General features: G+C 46.8%; 1 protein-coding gene across 3 annotated transcripts in view; it reads right to left on the bottom strand.

Annotated features, from left to right (window-relative positions):
* Positions 1-17,841, bottom strand: part of SERPINB6 (serpin family B member 6) — a 28,156-nt gene extending 10,315 nt beyond the window's left edge. Inside the window, exons 1-2 of one of the 3 annotated variants that reach the window (XM_077886432.1) lie at positions 17,681-17,841; positions 740-911 (exon numbers count right to left, since the gene is read on the bottom strand). In XM_077886432.1, coding sequence (XP_077742558.1) covers positions 740-904 — 165 coding nt within the window. In that variant the 5' untranslated portion in view covers positions 905-911; positions 17,681-17,841. Of the gene's footprint in view, positions 1-739; positions 912-4,642; positions 4,796-17,327; positions 17,438-17,680 lie in introns of those variants that run through there. The other 2 variants (XM_077886431.1, XM_077886433.1) reach the window with 2 other exon arrangements.
* Positions 17,842-18,689: the final 848 nt, after the last annotated feature.

Raw genomic sequence — 18,689 nt, 5'->3', positions numbered from 1 at the left:
TGAGCCAGTGGCACATTCGCAGACATGATATAACAGGGGCTTGATAAACATTTGTGCATTTAAGCTGGTCTTCCTGGAAGCTGGGTACCATCCCGTAAGGAAGCCAGGCTACCCTGCCAAGGAGACACCCCGTGGAGGCCTAGTGGCAAAGGCCACACGGAAGAAGCCAAGATCCCACACCAGTGATCCAGCTGGGGCCAAGCAGAGCAGAAGCATCACCTGACACACCAAGAGTCTCGCACCAGTCAACTGTCATCTCAAGCTACTAAGTTTTAGGGTACTGGTTAGTCAACAACAAACAACTGAAATGCTACTGAAGACATTTTGGCGGACCGGTGCCATTCTAATAGGATCTTACACTTATAGGAGAAAATTGAAATAAAAATCTCTAACAACTGAAAGCAATTGACAATATCCAAAGACTATCACACAACGCAGCACGGACCCGTGCGACTGTATCCCTACTCACAAACTCAAACTCAGGCATCAACCACCGTCAGGGTGGTGACATCACTCATTCTCCGGGATGGAGCACACCACTTCCTCCCTAACAGAGCCGAGGCACCGCTCCAGGTGCTTGTTCACCCGGGCCCAACCTGTCACCTGGCAACTCTGTCCCCATCCTGCAACGCCAGAAGAGGGATCTGTCGGGAGCAAACCTTGGCTGTGTAAGTGCAAGACCAGCTCAACCGATAAATTAATAGTATCTACTGTTGTCCAGAAACATCCGGGCACGTACCTGGGACATCTGGGCTGCAGTGTTTCCCTTTGCGCCCATGAAGACCATGGACAGGGCAGAGGAGATGCTCATGGGTGAGAAGAACACATTTTTCGAGCCGTCTTCACCCAGCTTTTTCAGAAGACTTATGGCAAAGGTGCCATTTGCCTCCGAAAGAGTATCCATGGTGAGCCTGAAAGAATGGTTTTAAGATCAGTATCACATTCCAAAATAAATGGATAGTCAAATAAAATCGGTTTTGCATAAATAGGGGCTTCCACGCTGACTATATACCACTCTGTTATCGACAGTTACCACTTTGGTTCGGTGGGGAAATAGGGATGTACAGAAAACTCTCTTTCTTTAGGGGCCCCTCAAAATTATTTTGCATTTTTCCAATATTAAGTAAAAAACAAAACTGAATAATGATATTAATAATACAATCCTGTTATGTGGGGGAGAAAGGCAGGGGGACTGACACCTGTACGCTTGGCTGCGAGCACAGAGGAAGCGTGGAAGGTTACGCGCTTGATGCCTTAGTCCAGTTACTCCCTGCGGGTGGGATCAGGAAAGGAGTTATTGGCTTTTGCTTCCATTTCTATACTGTTTGGGGTGCTGTGTGGGCCTATATTTAAAAATCATTCAAAATGATCAGTCCAACCACAAGGTCACGCACAAAAAGGATGGTTGAATGTTTTTATAATGTGGGAAGACCCCATTTTAGGATAACCTGGAGCCTGAAGATAAAAGATAAATCAAACCACCGGCAAAGATGTAGGAGACTCTTAAAACCAAGGACTTCTGACCCTCTGGTTTCCTCTCCTCTGAAACCTCTGCTTGGGTCGACGCGCACACTACGGCCGTGTTCCCCAGACCTCCCACTGACCACAGGCCCAGGCCTCGGCCCCTGTTCTCACAACGAGGGCACATGGCAGCAGGTGCATGCCCACGCCACTCCGACACGGGCCTCCGAGGGCAGGGGTCAGGCTGCACCTGTCGGGCACGGAGGGCCCGTGGCCATGACCCTGGCAACCTAGGCCGGGTCCGGAACAGGAATACCCTGGGCAGGCAGGGACCGGGTAGGTCCGAGGGTCTTCAGGCAGGTCTCCAGAAAGACCTACTATCACGGAGGTGAAGTGATAAATCCAGGCTGAGAAACCCAATAGCTACGGCTGAACTCAGGCCAAGACGGCCTCTCCACGGCGGCTCTCGATGTCCCTAGAGGAAGGCGCCAGGACGAGCCTGAAGCAGGCCAGGGGCTCCGGTGAGGAGGCAGGAGCCACAGAGGTGGGGGGCAGACCTGGGAGCAGCGTCTGCGGGCTCCTCTATCTGCACAAGTATCAGGCCCCCCCCCCTTCCCCAGGCAGACTGTGCCTTGTACGACGGAGACTGTAGACGTGACTGAAGGAAGGGTCCTGGCGCCTGGGTGTCTCGGTGGGCAGGGGCCTGCCTCCAGCTCGGGTCATGGTTTCCGGGTCCTGGGATCGCCCCGCATCGGGGAGCCTGCTCCTCCCTCTCCCTCCACCAGGGAGGACACACGCAGGTCCGGCAGGAGAAAGCAGCCCGGAGCTGGGGGGGTGGGGGGGGGCCTCTCCTCCCGAGCCTCCTCCGGGAGAGCTGGGCCTGCGGGCCTCCTGGCCTCCAGAAGCCCGAGGGAGTAAACGCACGAGTTCGGGGTAATTTGTTACAAGAGCTGCAGATAAATAATACTGTAAGGGACACATCTGATCAATTTTATTTACCGTCCTTGTTTAGACCTTTTGTTTTCAAATTCTGTTCATTATACAGAAAAGCTGGGGCGCGGACTCCCTGTGCCCGCGGGAAATTGCTACAAGGATAGAACATGCGCGTGACTAAGATTCTTCTCAATACAACTGATTCTTTGATGACCCAGAAATAGCTTCGGGATTTGGGGACACTAACACACACAAAAGGAGCCATTACACGAAACTGATGCAAAGTTATATTGTTTATTTGGATTTTATATCAGCAAATGCTCCCTGCTTACCAATTTTAGAAGAAACAACTGTTAAAGCAGGTCTAACAACGAAGAGCTTGTAAGAGGAGCTACCGCAGGACAAGGAGCACAGTCCCAAGCATTCCTCATACGAGGAAAGGTCAAGACCCAGACAAGTGTCTGTGGGCCACCACTAATCTTCTTCTTGCCTGGGGACAAGCACCTCTGGCTTTGCCCCCAGGTGGCTCCGCCCCTACTGACAGGCTGCACAGCCCCTTCATGAATTAAGAAAGGTGAAAGATTAAAAGAAATTAAAAAAAAAAGAAAGAAGAAAGAAATAAAGAAAGAAAGAAAGAAAGAAAGAAAGAAAGAAAGAAAGAAAGAAAGAAAGCTGAAAGATAAGTAGTTCCTCAACATAGAGTAGCTCCAGTCTTCTTGTTTCAAATACTGACCCGGAGAAGAACAAGCCAGGACACTCAGAGGAAGAGGCGGGAGTCGGGGGGAGGCGAGGTTTGGGCCCTGGGACTCTGGGACTGGCTCTGGGACTCTGAGTGTGTTACTGGATTTCCGCTCCCTGTATGAGGAAGAGGATGTGCCAGACAATCCGTGTCCCCTCCCCTCGCCAATGCCTACCCATGGTCCACACGAATGCAGAAGCAAGAGCCCGAGCGTGGCTCCCTCTTCAAAGCCCACAGTGAAGTCTAACAGCTTCTATTTCTCGGTTGCAAATGACTGATAGTTATCAAAGGTAAAATTACACCCCCGCCCTATACAAATTGCTAAATAAAAAAGAAAACCTGAAATCTGTGATGCTTCGTAGGCAGTCTTAGAGCACAAAGTGTGTTAATCATGAGATACTGAATTGCCCGCTCATAATAAACATCCTTGAAACAAATGGGAAAATGACACTTCCTGATATTTCCTTAATATGACGAGAATTGTCAGCCATCATCATTGATGAGAAAATATTAGAAGCGGTTCCCTTACTTCCCAAACAGAAACAATAACTAAGAACTATATTAAAAAGTTTTCACTTCAGAAAAAAAATAATAAATATCCCTTTTTGAGTCTGTACTACACACTGGGACCTACATTAGCACTTTTCCTAAAAGACTTAAACCTCTCTAAGGCTGGTGGAGAACATGGGCATTTGACAAGCAAAGGAACTGAGCCTTGGCTCTCTTATCTTGTCCCTGTGGTCACAAGGCTACCCAAGGAGGAGAGGGGAGGCAGGAACCCCGGTCTGCAAGGCTCTGGAGATCACTCTCTGGACACTGACTTCCAAAAACAAAAAGGAGAGGTGGAGAGCCGATTAAAGACACCTGGCCAACAGTGACTAAGATAGTTCCTTCCTAGTCTGTGTAAACGATGCTACAAATCGGTACACCGATATTTCCAGAGCGCAATTTAGAATTGTATAAAAAATTAAGGAAGCAAGAAAAAAATGTCATTAAATCATTCATATAGCCCGAACCAAATACTGCACGTCTAGGGATTTAAGTAAAGATAAAACCAGAGTCACCGATGCACATACCATGCAGAGACCAAGATGACCCCACAGGTCGCTCCTGGCTTCACGCCCCCTCAGAAGAAGAACCTACATCAAGAACAAGGCAGCACTGAGACTCTCCTCGAACATGGGGTACGTGGGGTGAGGCTAAGCAGCCCTGCCCCGCGGAGACCAGAACAGACTGCATCGGACAGCTGGGAGAGGCGGATCCCCCAGAACAGGGCAGCCATGTGGAGAGGTCTTCCCTGAGCCTCTGGTTTCTCCAGTGGGAAGAGAGCACCCGGAGGGGACAACAGCCCCCCCAGCACCGGGCCTGTTTTGCAGGAGTGCCTACTCTGACCTCGCACTACAGAGGCTGCAGGGGATTCTGCGTGGCTCAACCCCTGGGCACCCGCGACGGAGAAGAGCACAGGGCTTGGAACCACCAGCACACGGATCTTGGCAACCAAGGTCATACCTGCAGTGTCCAGGGCACAATCCCACCAGAGGCTTTATCTGTGGAGCTAAGTCAGGGGTACACTCTGACCCGGGCACACCATGGGGTGGAGATCTGCATGATTCAGATTCGCAAACCAGGAGTTTTGCTGGTCCTAGAGCCCAGTTTGCCCACACCCAGGCAAGATGCTGAGTCACAGCCCCACCCGCTGCGGAGAGTGCCTTCCAGCCCCATCTGACCAGAAGGCCTGGTGACAATCCGTGGAGTTGACACTGTGTGGCCCAGTGGAGCTCGAGCTGAGAGGCAGGCAGGCAGAGCTGATTGGCCCCACAGCAGACCCAGTACCATACAGAGGCAGAGGCGTAAGCTCACGGAGGACTGAGGGTAGCTCCAGGACGCTCCCAACCAGACAGCCTATTTGGGAAACTGAGAGTAGCTGAGAGCAGCCTTCTCCTTTCCCACCCAGGCAAAGGAGCTGAACCACAGCCCCACCTGCTGTGGACAGGGTCTTCTGGCCCCATCTGACCAGAAGGGCTGGAGACAGCCCCTGGGAGCTGTGCAGCCCAGAAGTGTTGAGCCAAGAGAAGAACAGAGCTGAGAAGTTACAGAGCAAAGCCAGTGGTCCTGTTCCACAGGGAATTTGGGGTGCGGATCAGTTTGAGTTAAGACAACTTGGTAAGAGCCTTTACCAAGTCTAGAGCTGCTTCTTGTCACTGCACTGGAAGAGGGAATCTAATTCATTGCCCCACTCATCACTGAGCACAGCCTTCAGCCCATCCAATCGGGGAACCCAAACAGAGCACATGAGCAGCTCGGTGGCCCATTCAACATTCCTACATACAGAGGCACTTGATAGAGAGCACAGCCTGTGGCTTTCCCCATCTGCAGAGTAAAACCTGTGTCCTCACCTGAGTATGGAACTCAGTGCACACTCTGGCCTGATTTAGTCTCCCAAACAATGAATTGTGTATAGGCCCTGGGTTCTGGCCTGCTACCCTGCCAGGGCAGGGAAGTTAATTCATAGCCCAAATCACAACTGAATACGGTACTTAGTCCTGACCATCTAGTAAGCCCGACCAGAAAATCTAAGCAACTCTGAGCCCATCCAATAGCCTCACTTAGGTAGGGAACCAAGCCAGTAGTCCTATCTAACTATGCTCAGCCAGTGGCACACTTCACCATCTCCATCTTCAGAGCTCGAACAGTTGCCTCACCCCAAAATAGACCATAATAGCAGACCCCACCTGCCCAAAGACATTAGCAGCAGATGTAACCAGAAATCAAACTGAGCTGACTGGTAAAGAACTGTCTCTGCCAAAACAAATCTGTAAAGTCTAGAAGAGGAACCCAATTACTTAAATGCATAGATACCAACATAAGGAATCAAGGATCATGAAAAATCAGGTATATGAGACCACCAAAGGAAACTAAAATAGTTCCAAAAGCAGACCTAAAAGAAATGGAGATTTATGAACTGTCATAAAAAGAACTCAGGATAATCCTCTTAAAGTAGTTTAGTGAGCTAAAAGAAAGTGCAGACATACAACTAATCAAAATCAGGAAAACAATGCATGATCAAAATGAGAAGTCTGGGGATCCCTGGGTGGCGCAGCGGTTTGGCACCTGCCTTTGGCCCAGGGCGTGATCCTGGAGACCCAGGATCGAATCCCACGTGGGGCTCCCATTCCATGGAGCCTGCTTCTCCCTCTGCCTGTGTCTCTGCCTCTCTCTCTCTCTGTGTGTGTGACTATCATAAATAAATAAAAATTAAAAAAAAAAAATGAGAAGTCTGGCAAGGAAATAACAACCATCAAAAAATCCTAAAAAATTAAAAAAAAAATCCTAAAAAATTGAAATCATAGAGTTGAAAGTACAACAACTGAACCAAAGAACTCAACAGTTACAAAAGTAGACTTGGTCATGCAGACAAAAAGAATCATTGGTCTAGAGGACAGAACATTGGAAATTATTGTTAGAGCAAGAAAATGAAAAACAGTGAAGAAAGTCCATGGGAATTATTGGACACAATGAAAAGAAGCAATATTTGCACCATGAGAATTCCAGAGGGAGAAAAGAAACAGAAAGGGACGGAGAGTTTACTTAAAGCAACAATGGCTGGAAACTTCCAAAACCTGGGGAGAGAAATGGATGTCTGCATCCATGAGGCCCAAAGGACCCCAAATAGGATGAATCTGACTAGGGCTGCACCGAGACACACCATAATTAAATTGTCAAAAGATAAAGACAAAGAAATAATTTTAAGAGTGGCAATAAAAGAGAGAAATTACATATTTATGAGAACCCTAGTAAGACCAGAAACAGATTTCTCAACAAAAACTTTTCAGGCCAAGAGAGGATGGGACGACATTCAAATTTGAAAAACAGCAATAATAACAACAACAACCAAAACCCAAAAACTGTCAACTAAGAATTCTATGCCTGGTGAAGTTCTCCTCCAGAAACAAAGAAGGGATAAAGCCTTTCCCACACAAACAAAAGCTGAGGGATTTCACTGCCACCATACCTGCCTTCCAAGAAATGCAGAAGGGAATTCTCTGAGTAGAAGTAAAAGAACACTAACATAAAAACACAGAAAGGTAGCATAAATCTCACTGGTATGAAAAATATATAGTCATAGATTCTACAACATAGTAATAGTGGTACATAACTCACTTATAACCCTAGTTTAAAAGATAATAACAGGGATCCCTGGGTGGCGCAGCAGTTTAGCGCCTGCCTTTGGCCCAGGGCGCGATCCTAGAGGCCTGGGATCGAATCCCACATCGGGCTCCCGGTGCATGGAGCCTGCTTCTCCCTCTGCCTGTGTCTCTGCCTCTCTCTCTCTCTCTCTCTCTGTGTGACTATCATAAAAAAAAAAAAAAAAAAAAAAAAAAAAAAAAAAAGATAATAACAAAAAAAGATTAATGTAACAAAAAATAACTATAATAACCTGTTATTAGTTACACAACATAAAAAATGTAAGTAACAGCAATAATAATCTATAATGTGAGAGGGAGAAGTAAAAGCATAAACTATATGAATTCTATTGAAGTTATTATCAGTCTGAAATAGGGTTTATAAATTTAAGATATTTTCTGTAATTCTTGTAACCACAGGGGAAACTCTTGTAGTACCTAAACAAAGGAACAGGAGAAAGAAGTAAAAGCACAATGATATCAAAAGACCCCAAAACACAAAAAAAGACAGTAAAAGGATAAAAACAAGGAACAATGGATCTACAAAACAACTAGAAAACAATTAACAAAATGGCAGTTGTAAGTCTTTACCTATCAATAATTACTTTGAATGTAAATGAACTAAATTCTCCAAATGAAAGACACTGAATAGTTGAATCGATTAAAAAAAAGGGGGGGGGGGAATCCAACAATATGCCCACTATAGGAAACTCACTTTAGCCTTAAAAACACACACAGGCTGAGAGTAAAGGGATGGAAAGGAACATTTCAAAGAATTACCAAAAAAAAAAAAAAAAAAAAAGAAGACAGAGGTAGCTATACTTATATTAGACAAAATAGACTTTACAAATGAAAAAAAAAAAAAGACAAAGGAGGTCATTACATAATGATAAAGGCATCAATACATCAAGAAGACATAACAATTATAAATATTTATGCATCCAACATCAGAGCACCTACATATACTAAGCACAACTAATAGAGCTAAACGGAAACATAAACAGCAATACAATAATAGTTGGAGACTTTAATAGGCCACTCTCAACAATGGGTGGATCATCCACACAGAAAATCAACATGAGAAACAGTGGATATGAACAGCACTATAGACCAAATGGACCTAACAGACATATATAAAACCACAGCAGAGTACACATTCTCCTCGAGTGCACATGGAACATTCTAGGACATACTGTATGTTAGGCCACAAAACAAGTCTTACAAATCCAAGAAGACTGAAATCATACCAAGTATCTTTGCTAACTATAGTAGCAGGGAACTAGAAATAAATAGAGGAAAACTGGAAAATCTACAAATACATGGAAATTAAACAACACTCTCCTGAACAACCAATGGATCAAAGAAGAAATTAAACTGTTTCTTGAGACAAATGAAAATGAAAACATAACATACCAGAACTTATTAGATGCAGCAAATGTTGTTCTAAGAAGGTACTTTATAGCAATACATGCTTATGTTGAGAAGAAACATCCCAAATAATCTAACTTTATGCCAGAGGAACAAGAAAAAGAAAAGAAACTGAGTCCAAAGTTAGCAGAAGAAAGGAAACAATAAAGATTAGAGCAGAAATAAATGAAATACAGAAAAGAAAAACAGAAAAGATTAACCAAACTAAGAGTCAGTTCTTTGAAAAAAACAAACAAAATTGACAAACCCTTAGCTAGACTAACCAAAGGGAAAAAAAGAAAGGACCCAAAATCAACAAAATTATAAATAAAAAAAGACATTCCAACTGCTATCACAGAACTTCAAAGGATCATAAAAGGTTACCATGAGCAACCAATAAATTGGACAACATAGCAGAAATGGAAGAAGTTTAGAAACATAAAACTTACCAAACCTGAATCAGGAAGAAATAGAAAAATCTGAATAGACCAATTACTAGTAAGGAGATCTGAATTAGTAATCAGAAATCTCTCAACAAAGAAAAGCAAAGAAACATAAAGCTTCACTGGTGAATTTCACCAAGCTTTAAAAGAATTAGTGCCAATACTTTTCAAACTCAAAGAGAAGGGAACACTCCTAAACTCATTTTATAGGCCAGCATTATCCTGATACCAAAACCAGAAAAAGGCACCATTAGGAAAGAAAACTACAGAAAACCAACATCCTTGACAAATACAGATGTAATAATTCTCAACAAAATACTAGCAAACTGATTTCAGCAGCACAGTAAAAAGATCATTTACCATGATCAGGCCGGCTTTATCGGGCTTTATCCCTGGGATGCAAGGATGGTTCAACATGTGCAAATCCATCAATCAATATGATATAACACATTAACAGAATGAAAGAAAAGAATGATATGATCATCTCAAGAGACGCAGAAAAGGTATTCAACAAAATTTACTGTCCCGTTATGAAAAAAAACTCTTAACAAGTTAGGCATAGAAGGAACATGTCACAACCTAACAAAGGCCAAATATGAGAAGCCCACAGCTAACCTCATACTCAAATGGTGAAAGGATAAAAAGCTTTTCTTCTAAAATCAGGAATAAGACAAGGCTGCTCACTCTTACCACTCCTATTTAACAGACTACTCAAAGTCCTAGCTAGAGCAATCAGGCAAGAAAAAGAAATAAAAGGTATCAGAATTAGAAAGGAAAAAGTGAAGTTATCTCTATATATAGACATGATTTTACATGCATAAAAAATCCTACAGACTCAACCAAAAACTGTTGGATCTCATCAATGACTTCTTAAAGTTGCAGAACAGAAAATTAATATACAAGAATTAGTAGCATTTACATACACTCTCAATAAAATTTCTTGAAAAATAACAATAGGTATCATTTATAATAGTATTAAACATGATAAAAATACTTAGGAATAAATTTAACTAAGGAGGCAAAAGATATCTGCTGAAAATCAAAAGACATTGTGAAGAAGACACAAATTAATGGAAAGCTATCCCATGTTCATGGATTAGAAGAGTTAATACTGTTAAAATGTGAATACTACCAATACCATCTACAGATTTAATTCAACAATTTTTTTTAAGATTTATTTATTTATTTACCTACGATAGACACAGAGAGAGAGAGAAGGGGGGGGGGGCAGGCAGAGACACAGGAGGAGAGAGAAGCAGGCTCCACGCCAGGAGCCCGACGTGGGACTCGATCCCGGGACTCCGGGACCGTGCCCTGGGCCAAAGACAGGCGCCAAACCGCTGAGCCACCCAGGGATCCCCTACAGATTTAATTCAATCCCTATCGAGATTCCAATGGTATTTTTTACAGAAGCTGAAAAAAAAAAATTCCTAAAATTTATATAGAACCACAAAAGGCCCTGAATAGCCAAAGAAATCCCAAGGGAAAACAAAGCAGAGGATATCACACTTCCTGATTTCAAGCTATATTATAAAGTCAGTCATCAACAGTATGGTACTGGCATAAAAACTGTCAATAGGCCAATGGAACGGAATCAAGAATCCAGAAATAAACCTGAGCATATACAATCAACTAAGAGTTGACAAGGGAGCCAAGAATATCCAGTGGAGAAAAGAGAGTCTTTTCAATAAATAGTGCTGAGAAAATTGGATATTAACATGTCCAGAATAACTGGATTGGAAACAAGGGTCTGCTGTTCTGTACAACAGGGGACATGTGTGATCCTATACCACCCCTCCACTACAACTTCCTGTGCTGATGGCAATCTTTTGTTTTGTTTTGTTTTTGTAAGATTTTATGTATTTGACCCAGAAAGAGAGAGAGCAGAAGCAGGGGGAGCAGCAGAGGGACAGGGAGATGCAGACTCCCCACTGAGCAGAGGCCCAACGTGGGGCTAGATCCCAGGACCCTGGAATTGTGGCCTGAGCCGAAGGCAGGCACTTAACGGACTGAGCCACCCAGGCACCCCAGTAATAGAGGTATTATTTTTTTTTAAGTCATACTAATGTCACAGGCTGTACAAAATTAAGTTGAAAAAAAAGATCTAGGGGCACCTGGGTGGCTCAGCGGTTGAGCATCTGCCTTTGGCTCAGGACGTGATCCTGGAGTCCCGGGATCGAGTCCCACATCGGGCTCCCTGCATGGAGCCTGCTCCTCCCTCTGCCTGTGTCTCTGCCTCTCTCTATGTCTCTCATGAACAAATATTTTTTTTTAAAAAAGAAAATAAAAGAAAAAAGATCTAACACTGTAACTTTTAAACGTTACCCATGTAAACTAGGAAGGAAAGTACACACAAGCATAATTTAAAGACAGAGAAATGGGAAGAAAATATTGTACACTAAAACTTTATGGTAATTTTTATGTTTTTTTTTTCTATTTTTCTGCATTTTCACATTTTCTACAACATGCCTCTATCATTTTTAGGGGGCAGGGTTTGCACTTCCTTTCTTTTACTGAACGGTGTTTTTCCTTATGTTAATATTGCCTTTTTCCCCTCATTTCTTTAGTTTTCTATGTAGCAATGCCAACCTTCCCCGGAATGTTCTATACATCAGTCAGATCCTTCCACTGCTTCATTGCTCAGATACGCAGAATCATCAGTCCCCTTCCCCTCACCCACAGTCTCAACTCACTGGTGAGTATAGGGCTTTCACCTTCAAAACGAATTTTCACAGACAGGGAACAACATTCCCCACTAAAATACTTTAATTAATAGTCCATTCTTCAGCAGTCTAGTTAAAAAAAAAAATTCTCAAAGCACATTGTTCACACAGCAAAGAAATTACTGTTCTCAAATATTTACTGGTTATGTTTTAATATATCAGATTTTTAAAATGCTTTTGACATCTTTTAAAGCAAACTTAAAAATTTTTAAAGCAAACCTTAGTAAACATTTAGGCCTTCGTAAGCCTTATAAATCAAGACCTACAAATCCAGTAAGTCCACCTAAGACTTTCAAACAGGTTTAAAAATACACAAAGCTGTGGTTACAGAACTCATTTCTATATCCGTGCAAAGGTGGGGCGCCTGGGTGGCTCAGCTGGTTAAGCACCTGCCTTTGGCTCGGGGTCCTGAGATGAGTCTGCACTGGGCTCCCTGCTCAGCGGGGAGTCTGTTTCTCCCTCTGCCCCTCCCTCTGCTTGTTCTCATTCTCTTTCTCTTTCTCTCCCCCCCACACACAAATACATAAAATCTAAAAAAAAAAAAAAAAAAAGTCTAGCACAAACACGATGGGTTTAATGTATTTTATCTTTGTCCTATCTTCTTAGACGTTTCCTAAGGTGACAGTGATGTGCATTTTAATGGTTCTCTGGGGCTCAACTTTAAGGGACCATCCCCTCCCCACGCCGGGAGCCTGGTTCTTGGTCACTGTGAGCTCAGCACTCACCCTTCTGCTGGACAAGCGCATTCCAGTAGGTGGGGGAGTTCTGAGCTCCACTTCCCCTTTGCTGGGATTTTACAAGGCCTCTGCCAAACCACCACACTTGTTCCTCATAACCTAAGTATCTTTCCTTAAAATGAAGTTATTATTTGAGTTTTCCTCCATCTGGGTTGTATAACTTGGCTCTAAGTTTAATTTTTAGGCCTTTAGACTGCACTTGTTTAACCTGGGAACCTGGGATAACGGAGCTGTTTACATGACAATCACAGATGGATCATCGCACAGCACATTTCCTGAAACATTACTGAAATTCTTTTGTGCCTTTTTAAAGCTCATTTTGTCTGCCTCATTGGAAGTTATGGATGGACTCGGGGATTTTTACAAACAATGCATTGGCTGATCTCAGTTTTTTCTTTTTTTAAATATTTATTCATTCATTCATGAGAGATGCAGAGAGGGAGGCAGAGACACAGGCGGAGGGAGAAGCAGGCCTCATGCAGGGAGCCTGACGTGGGACTCGATCCCGGGACCCCAGGATCATGCGCTGAGCGGAAGGCAGATGCTCAACCGCTGAGCCACCCAGTGTCCCTGATCTCAGTTTTCTTCCTGGTGCTCAAACTGCCATAACTGGGCCAGTGGGGGGTCTGTTTCCATTGGTCACTTTATCTTGACAAGCTGACCGCCAACATCCTAGTTCTTAGCATTCTATCTTGGTTTTTTTTTTCCAGTCCAAAGACATGAGGTGTCTGCCCCTCTCCTGGTTTCTCTTAATGGAGAAGCGTGTAAAGCACAAAATCTGAATCTCCGAAGAGTACGGGGGCCTGGGTGCTGCTGTCTGGACCACACCCGGGCAAAGCCTGGAGCCAGGTTTCCTCTCAAGTCCTTACTACACCTGCTGTAACAGACACGGGCCCATCAGGTTTGCAAACACCTGACTTTCCTCCCGCATGACTGCACCTGCAGGCGTCCATCGGACCTTCATCGGGGCGCAACCCTTTCAGCCTTCTCTTTCCTCCCGGGCACACGGCTCAAGGGCACACCACGCAGCCCTCCTCCCTGAGAGACCTCTGTGCCGGCGACCTCCTTTGTGTGGGACCCCAAGGTCTTCCTTCCCGGATCCTCTAAGGTGTCACAATGCGTCCTGAAGATGGGCCCGGTTTATTTATTTTGCTGTGAACGTGGTGGGACCTTCCCATCCGCAATCCAAGCCGTCCTTCCTCTCTGGGGAAAATTTTCAAGGCGCTTGTCAGTTCCCTCCAGACTGATTCTGTTCTCCTTTCCTGTACCCCCTATTAGTCAGGTACCAGGACTCTTGGCCTGATCTCAGCAGCTACTGCCTGAGCGTCTTCATGTCATGGCACACACAGGAGAAGGTACTTGGGGACGCCAGGGGGGCTCAGCGGTGGAGCGGCTGCCTTCAGCTCAGGGTGTGACCCCGGGGACCCGGGGGGTCCCTGCATGGAGTCTGCTTCTCCCTCTGCCTGTGTCTCTGCCTCTTCCTCTGTCTCTCTCATGAATAAATAAAATCTTAAAAAAAAAAAAAAAGAAAAAGGTCTTTGTATGGTACTTTGGGATGAGCAAGGCTGCTTACTGCAGAGGTAGAAAGCGCTGCTCTGATCTTCCCTCTCTTGCATTTTCCATCATGATGACATCTTGTTCCATCTCTTGGAAGATAAGATGTTCATGACCTTATCTTCTAACATTCTACTGATTTTTTTCTAATTTCAGTCATTATCTTTTTAGTTTCCAAGGACTTCTCCTTGTTCTCTACTGTTTCTTCTGTAGAGCCTTGTGTTGCAGTTCCTTGGAGAACAGCACTACGGTTTCACCCAGTTGTCTTCTGCTCCCGACACCATCTCTCTTTCTCTGGAGTCTTCTCTGTGGTTGTGGCTGGTGTTGGCTTTATTTCACCTACATCTGTTTCGTACGGAGGCCTCTTACACAGGCCTGGCGATCCTGGGGTATCGGTTACATTTCAGAGGAAAACACAAAACAATGTTGGAAATTGTTTACATGGGGGGGGGGGGGGTGCGGTCAGCTGGGGGCTGATGCAATGTCATCAAGGGATCAGTCGGTTTTGTTCCTGTTGTCCAGCAAATGGAGGAACCCCCTGGTCTGGCTGCTGGGGTGTTCTGGAAGCATGCCGGGTAGGGGTGGGGAACTTCTACTGGATCTGTAACCCCCTCGTCAGCCCTAGGGCCTAGGGGTCCCTGAGTTTGGGCATCAGACCCTGTATGGGAGAGACCTGATTTCCTGGTGTTCTGACCTCTCTTAGCTGTTTGTTCCCTCTCTCATTTCCCTTGTCCTTTGTTTTTGTTTTGTTTTAAGATTTTATTTATTTATTCATGAGAGACACAGAGAGATAGAGAGAGAGGCAGAAACCCAGGCTCCATGCAGGGAGCCTGATGTGGGACTCGACCCCGGGACTCCAGGATCAGGCCCTGGGCCGAAGGCAGGTGCTAAACCACTGAGCCACCTGGGCTGCCCCATCCTTTGCTTTTAATGCTTTCAAAGCTCTTTGTCATTTTTACCAGGGTCTTATGAGAGAAAGGAACTAAATACAAATGTTCACGAATTTACTAACTACTTTTGTGAATAGAGCAAAATAATATTTTAATGTTTAAAAGCTATTTCTTCGGCTACTATCCAGTTCCTCTCTTGACTGTGAAATAAATGCCCAAGCACTGAATGCTACTTATTGAAATCCTTCTCGTCCTGAAATGTGGATTTGAAAATAATAATTCACTCATTACATACCACTAATACATAATCATGAAACAATTTTCATGATCACTTTGTAATGATATACAAACTCCTAATAATTATAAAAAGATCAAAGGGATCTTAATCCTAAAAAAAACAAAGAAAAATAAACTCAACTTTAAATAGTTTACCACTCACCACAATATCCCAAATATCAAAGAAAATCATAAACAATCAAGTGAGATTTTTATAGTGTGGGATTTCTATTTTGTTTTAAGGAAGTGCAAGATTTCTTATCCATTCGATAAACACGCCAATAACAAGGATGCATATTTCACAGATCACACTGCAAACTCAACACCTGACCCTGGCTTTCCAAGTCCCTACCACTTGAGCTTATATAAGATGCCCAAAAATGTCCTTGGCACGCAACACATACATGCACATGCAAAATACATTATATATTTCAAAATTATTTCCTGTTTCAGTAACAGTGTACCTTTAAAAAATAAAAACAATCATGAACGTAAAAACTGTATGAGTTCATGTACGAGTGTGTGTTCAAAACAAGTCTAACAAATCTCTCCTAGCACCATATTTTTCCCTGTTGCATCATCAGTTAACTTTGAGCAATTAATGCTCACAATTGATTGGAGTCAACGGATCAAGTGTTAATTTTTTAAAGTGCCACGATTTGTGCTTCTTGCCTCCTTGGATTAAGGATGCCTTAATTTCCTACAAAAAATAACCATTTAAAGATTGGCTGAATGGAGACTTGGGCTTCTGCTTTGTCCCTACCTTTGTTTTCTGGTGTACTGTGCGTACTTGTGTGTTTTACTTTTCTGAACAGCAGTTCTCCAATCTGCAAACAGGAGATGATTCCTTCTGTTTACAGTTTACTGTGAGGATTAAATAAACTAATGTCAGGCAAGCAGTGGGTATTCAACAAATGGGTAGAATTATACACTATTTCCTTTCTTCTGATGTGTAGGCCTGGTCTCAGGTCAGCAAAGCTTGGAAATGTAAGGTGTGTGTGGTCTTTCTCCAGATCTTAAAACACCTGGTGTGATAGAGGGTGCCCTTAGGATACAGACAGGAAAGAATGGTGATTCCACTCATTCTAATTTCACCGTTATAGATGGAGCTAACTATACCTAATATGCTGACTTGTAATAAAATGCGTTAGATTGGAACTGGTTTCATGTAATTTTAAATAGTTTATGTGGCCAAGTTGACTAATATTGTATCCCTTCTCTGTGATGACTTACAGGAAAGGATACAATCACTCCCAAGGAGTCATGAAATACTGAGTCACACCCCTGTAATACTGATAACAGCTTCGCTCCTGTGAACCACAGTGCCTTTGGATCCAAAGGTCACCTTTGCCCTCTCATCTCCTCTCATCTCACACATGGGTCCTAAACCATACAGGGGGGAAGCCGGACGCCTTCGCAGGTCCCATTCCTGCCGTCAGGCCTAGGAGGCAGAACTGTGGACACTGACCCAGTTCCCACCAGCATCCCCGCATCCACTCCCAGCAGCATGTGACTATTAATTTCCCATACTTCTCTTTCGTAAAACTGAGCTTCATGGGGAGAAAGGGGGTAAAAAGTAACCTAAAACTGAGCTTCATGGGGAGAAAGAGGGGAAAAAGTAACCTAAAACTGAGCTTCATGGGGAGAAAGAGGGGAAAAAGTAACTTACGTGCCAGTTTCATGTTGCACACAAGCCCCAAGTATGATTAAAACCTCTCCCATGTCCTCTTAGCCCTGAAGAGACCACGTCTTGCAACATTTTCCCTGAAGGGGAATCTAATAAAAAACACAGAACTAACAGGACCTGGGACGATGCTCACGAGGATCTCAGGCCTACGTTGACCTGCAAAGTCCACGGGGGGGTGGGGGGGCGCGCGCAGGAATCAGACCCACCCCGGCCCCTCTCCCAGCCCCCACCCCGCGGGGTCTGGCGAGGTCACCTGTGGCTCGGCGCGGTCCCCATCGCCCAGCCCCACTCACCACCCGCGCCACTGGCCGCCGCCGCCGGACTCCTCCACGGAACCCGAGCCCCAAGCAAACGGCCGCTCGCCACCCGGCGCAGCCAGGGCTCGGGCACCGCCCCGCCTCCCCACGCGCGCCCGCCCCGGGCCACGCCCCAGCCCCCGCCCCTCCGCAGGCCCCTGCCCCGGTGGCTCCGCCCCAGGTGGCTCCGCCTCGCCTGCAGCACTGGCCCGCCCGAGGCAGAGCCCGGACCCGCGTGGACGCTTGCCCGGCCCCGGAGCGGAGGACGGACCCGCGTGGACGCTTTCCCAGCCCGGAGCCGAGGACGGACCCCTCGGTGCCCGCCGGGGCGGTCCCGCACAGACACGTACCTCCGTGGGTGGGCGCCGCGGTCAGTAGGGACGGCGGAGGCTGGGGCCTCGGGCCTCGGGCCTCGGGCGCCGGCGGGGCGGGGCGGGGCGGGGCGGGGCGGGGGCGGGGAGGGGAGGGGAGGGGCGGGGCGAGCCCAGGGCAGCGTGGTCGCCGAGCTGCGGCGGGGCGGGGCCAGGTGCGTTGCTGGTCCGGGCGAGGGCCAGGTGCGTGCGTGGCGGGGCGAGGGCCAGGTGCGTTGCTGGTCGGGGCGAGGGCCAGGTGCGTGCGTGGCGGGGCGAGGGCCAGGTGCGTTGCTGGTCGGGGCGAGGGCCAGGTGCGTGCGGGGCGGGGCGAGGGCCAGGTGCGTTGCTGATGGGGCAGAGACCAGGTGCGTTGCTGGTCGGGGCGAGGGCCAGGTGCGTGAGGGGCGGGGCGAGGGCCAGGTACGTTGCTGATAGGGGCAGAGGTCAGGTGCCTGCGGGGCGGGGCGAGGGCCAGGTGCGTGCGGGGCGGGGCGAGGGCCAGGTGCGTGCGTGGCGGGACGAGGGCCAGGTGCGTGCGTGGCGGGGCGAGGGCCAGGTGCGTTGCTGGTCGGGGCGAGGGCCAGGTGCGTGCGGGGCGGGGCGAGGGCCAGGTGCGTTGCTGATGGGGCAGAGGCCAGGTGCGTTGATGGTCGGGGCGAGGGCCAGGTGCGTGAGGGGCGGGGCGAGGGCCAGGTACGTTGCTGATAGGGGCAGAGGTCAGGTGCCTGCGGGGCGGGGCGAGGGCCAGGTGCGTGCGTGGCGGGGCGAGGGCCAGGTGCGTGCGTGGCGGGACGAGGGCCAGGTGCGTGCGGGGCGGGGCGAGGGCCAGGTGCGTTGCTGGTCGGGGCGAGGGCCAGGTGCGTGTGGGGCGGGGCAGGGGCCAGGTGCGTGCGGGGCGAGGGCCAGGTGCGTTGCTGATCCTGGCGAGGGCCAGGTGCGTGCCGGGCGGAGCGGGGCCAAGTGCGTGCGTGGCGGGGGCGAGGGCCAGGTGCGTGCCCGCGGGGCG

Source organism: Canis aureus, chromosome 37 (genome assembly GCF_053574225.1).
Source record: "Canis aureus isolate CA01 chromosome 37, VMU_Caureus_v.1.0, whole genome shotgun sequence".
Taxonomy (NCBI): Eukaryota; Metazoa; Chordata; class Mammalia; order Carnivora; family Canidae; genus Canis; species Canis aureus.
Note: the sequence above shows the minus strand (reverse complement) of the source record. Positions and strands in the feature narration are given on the sequence as shown.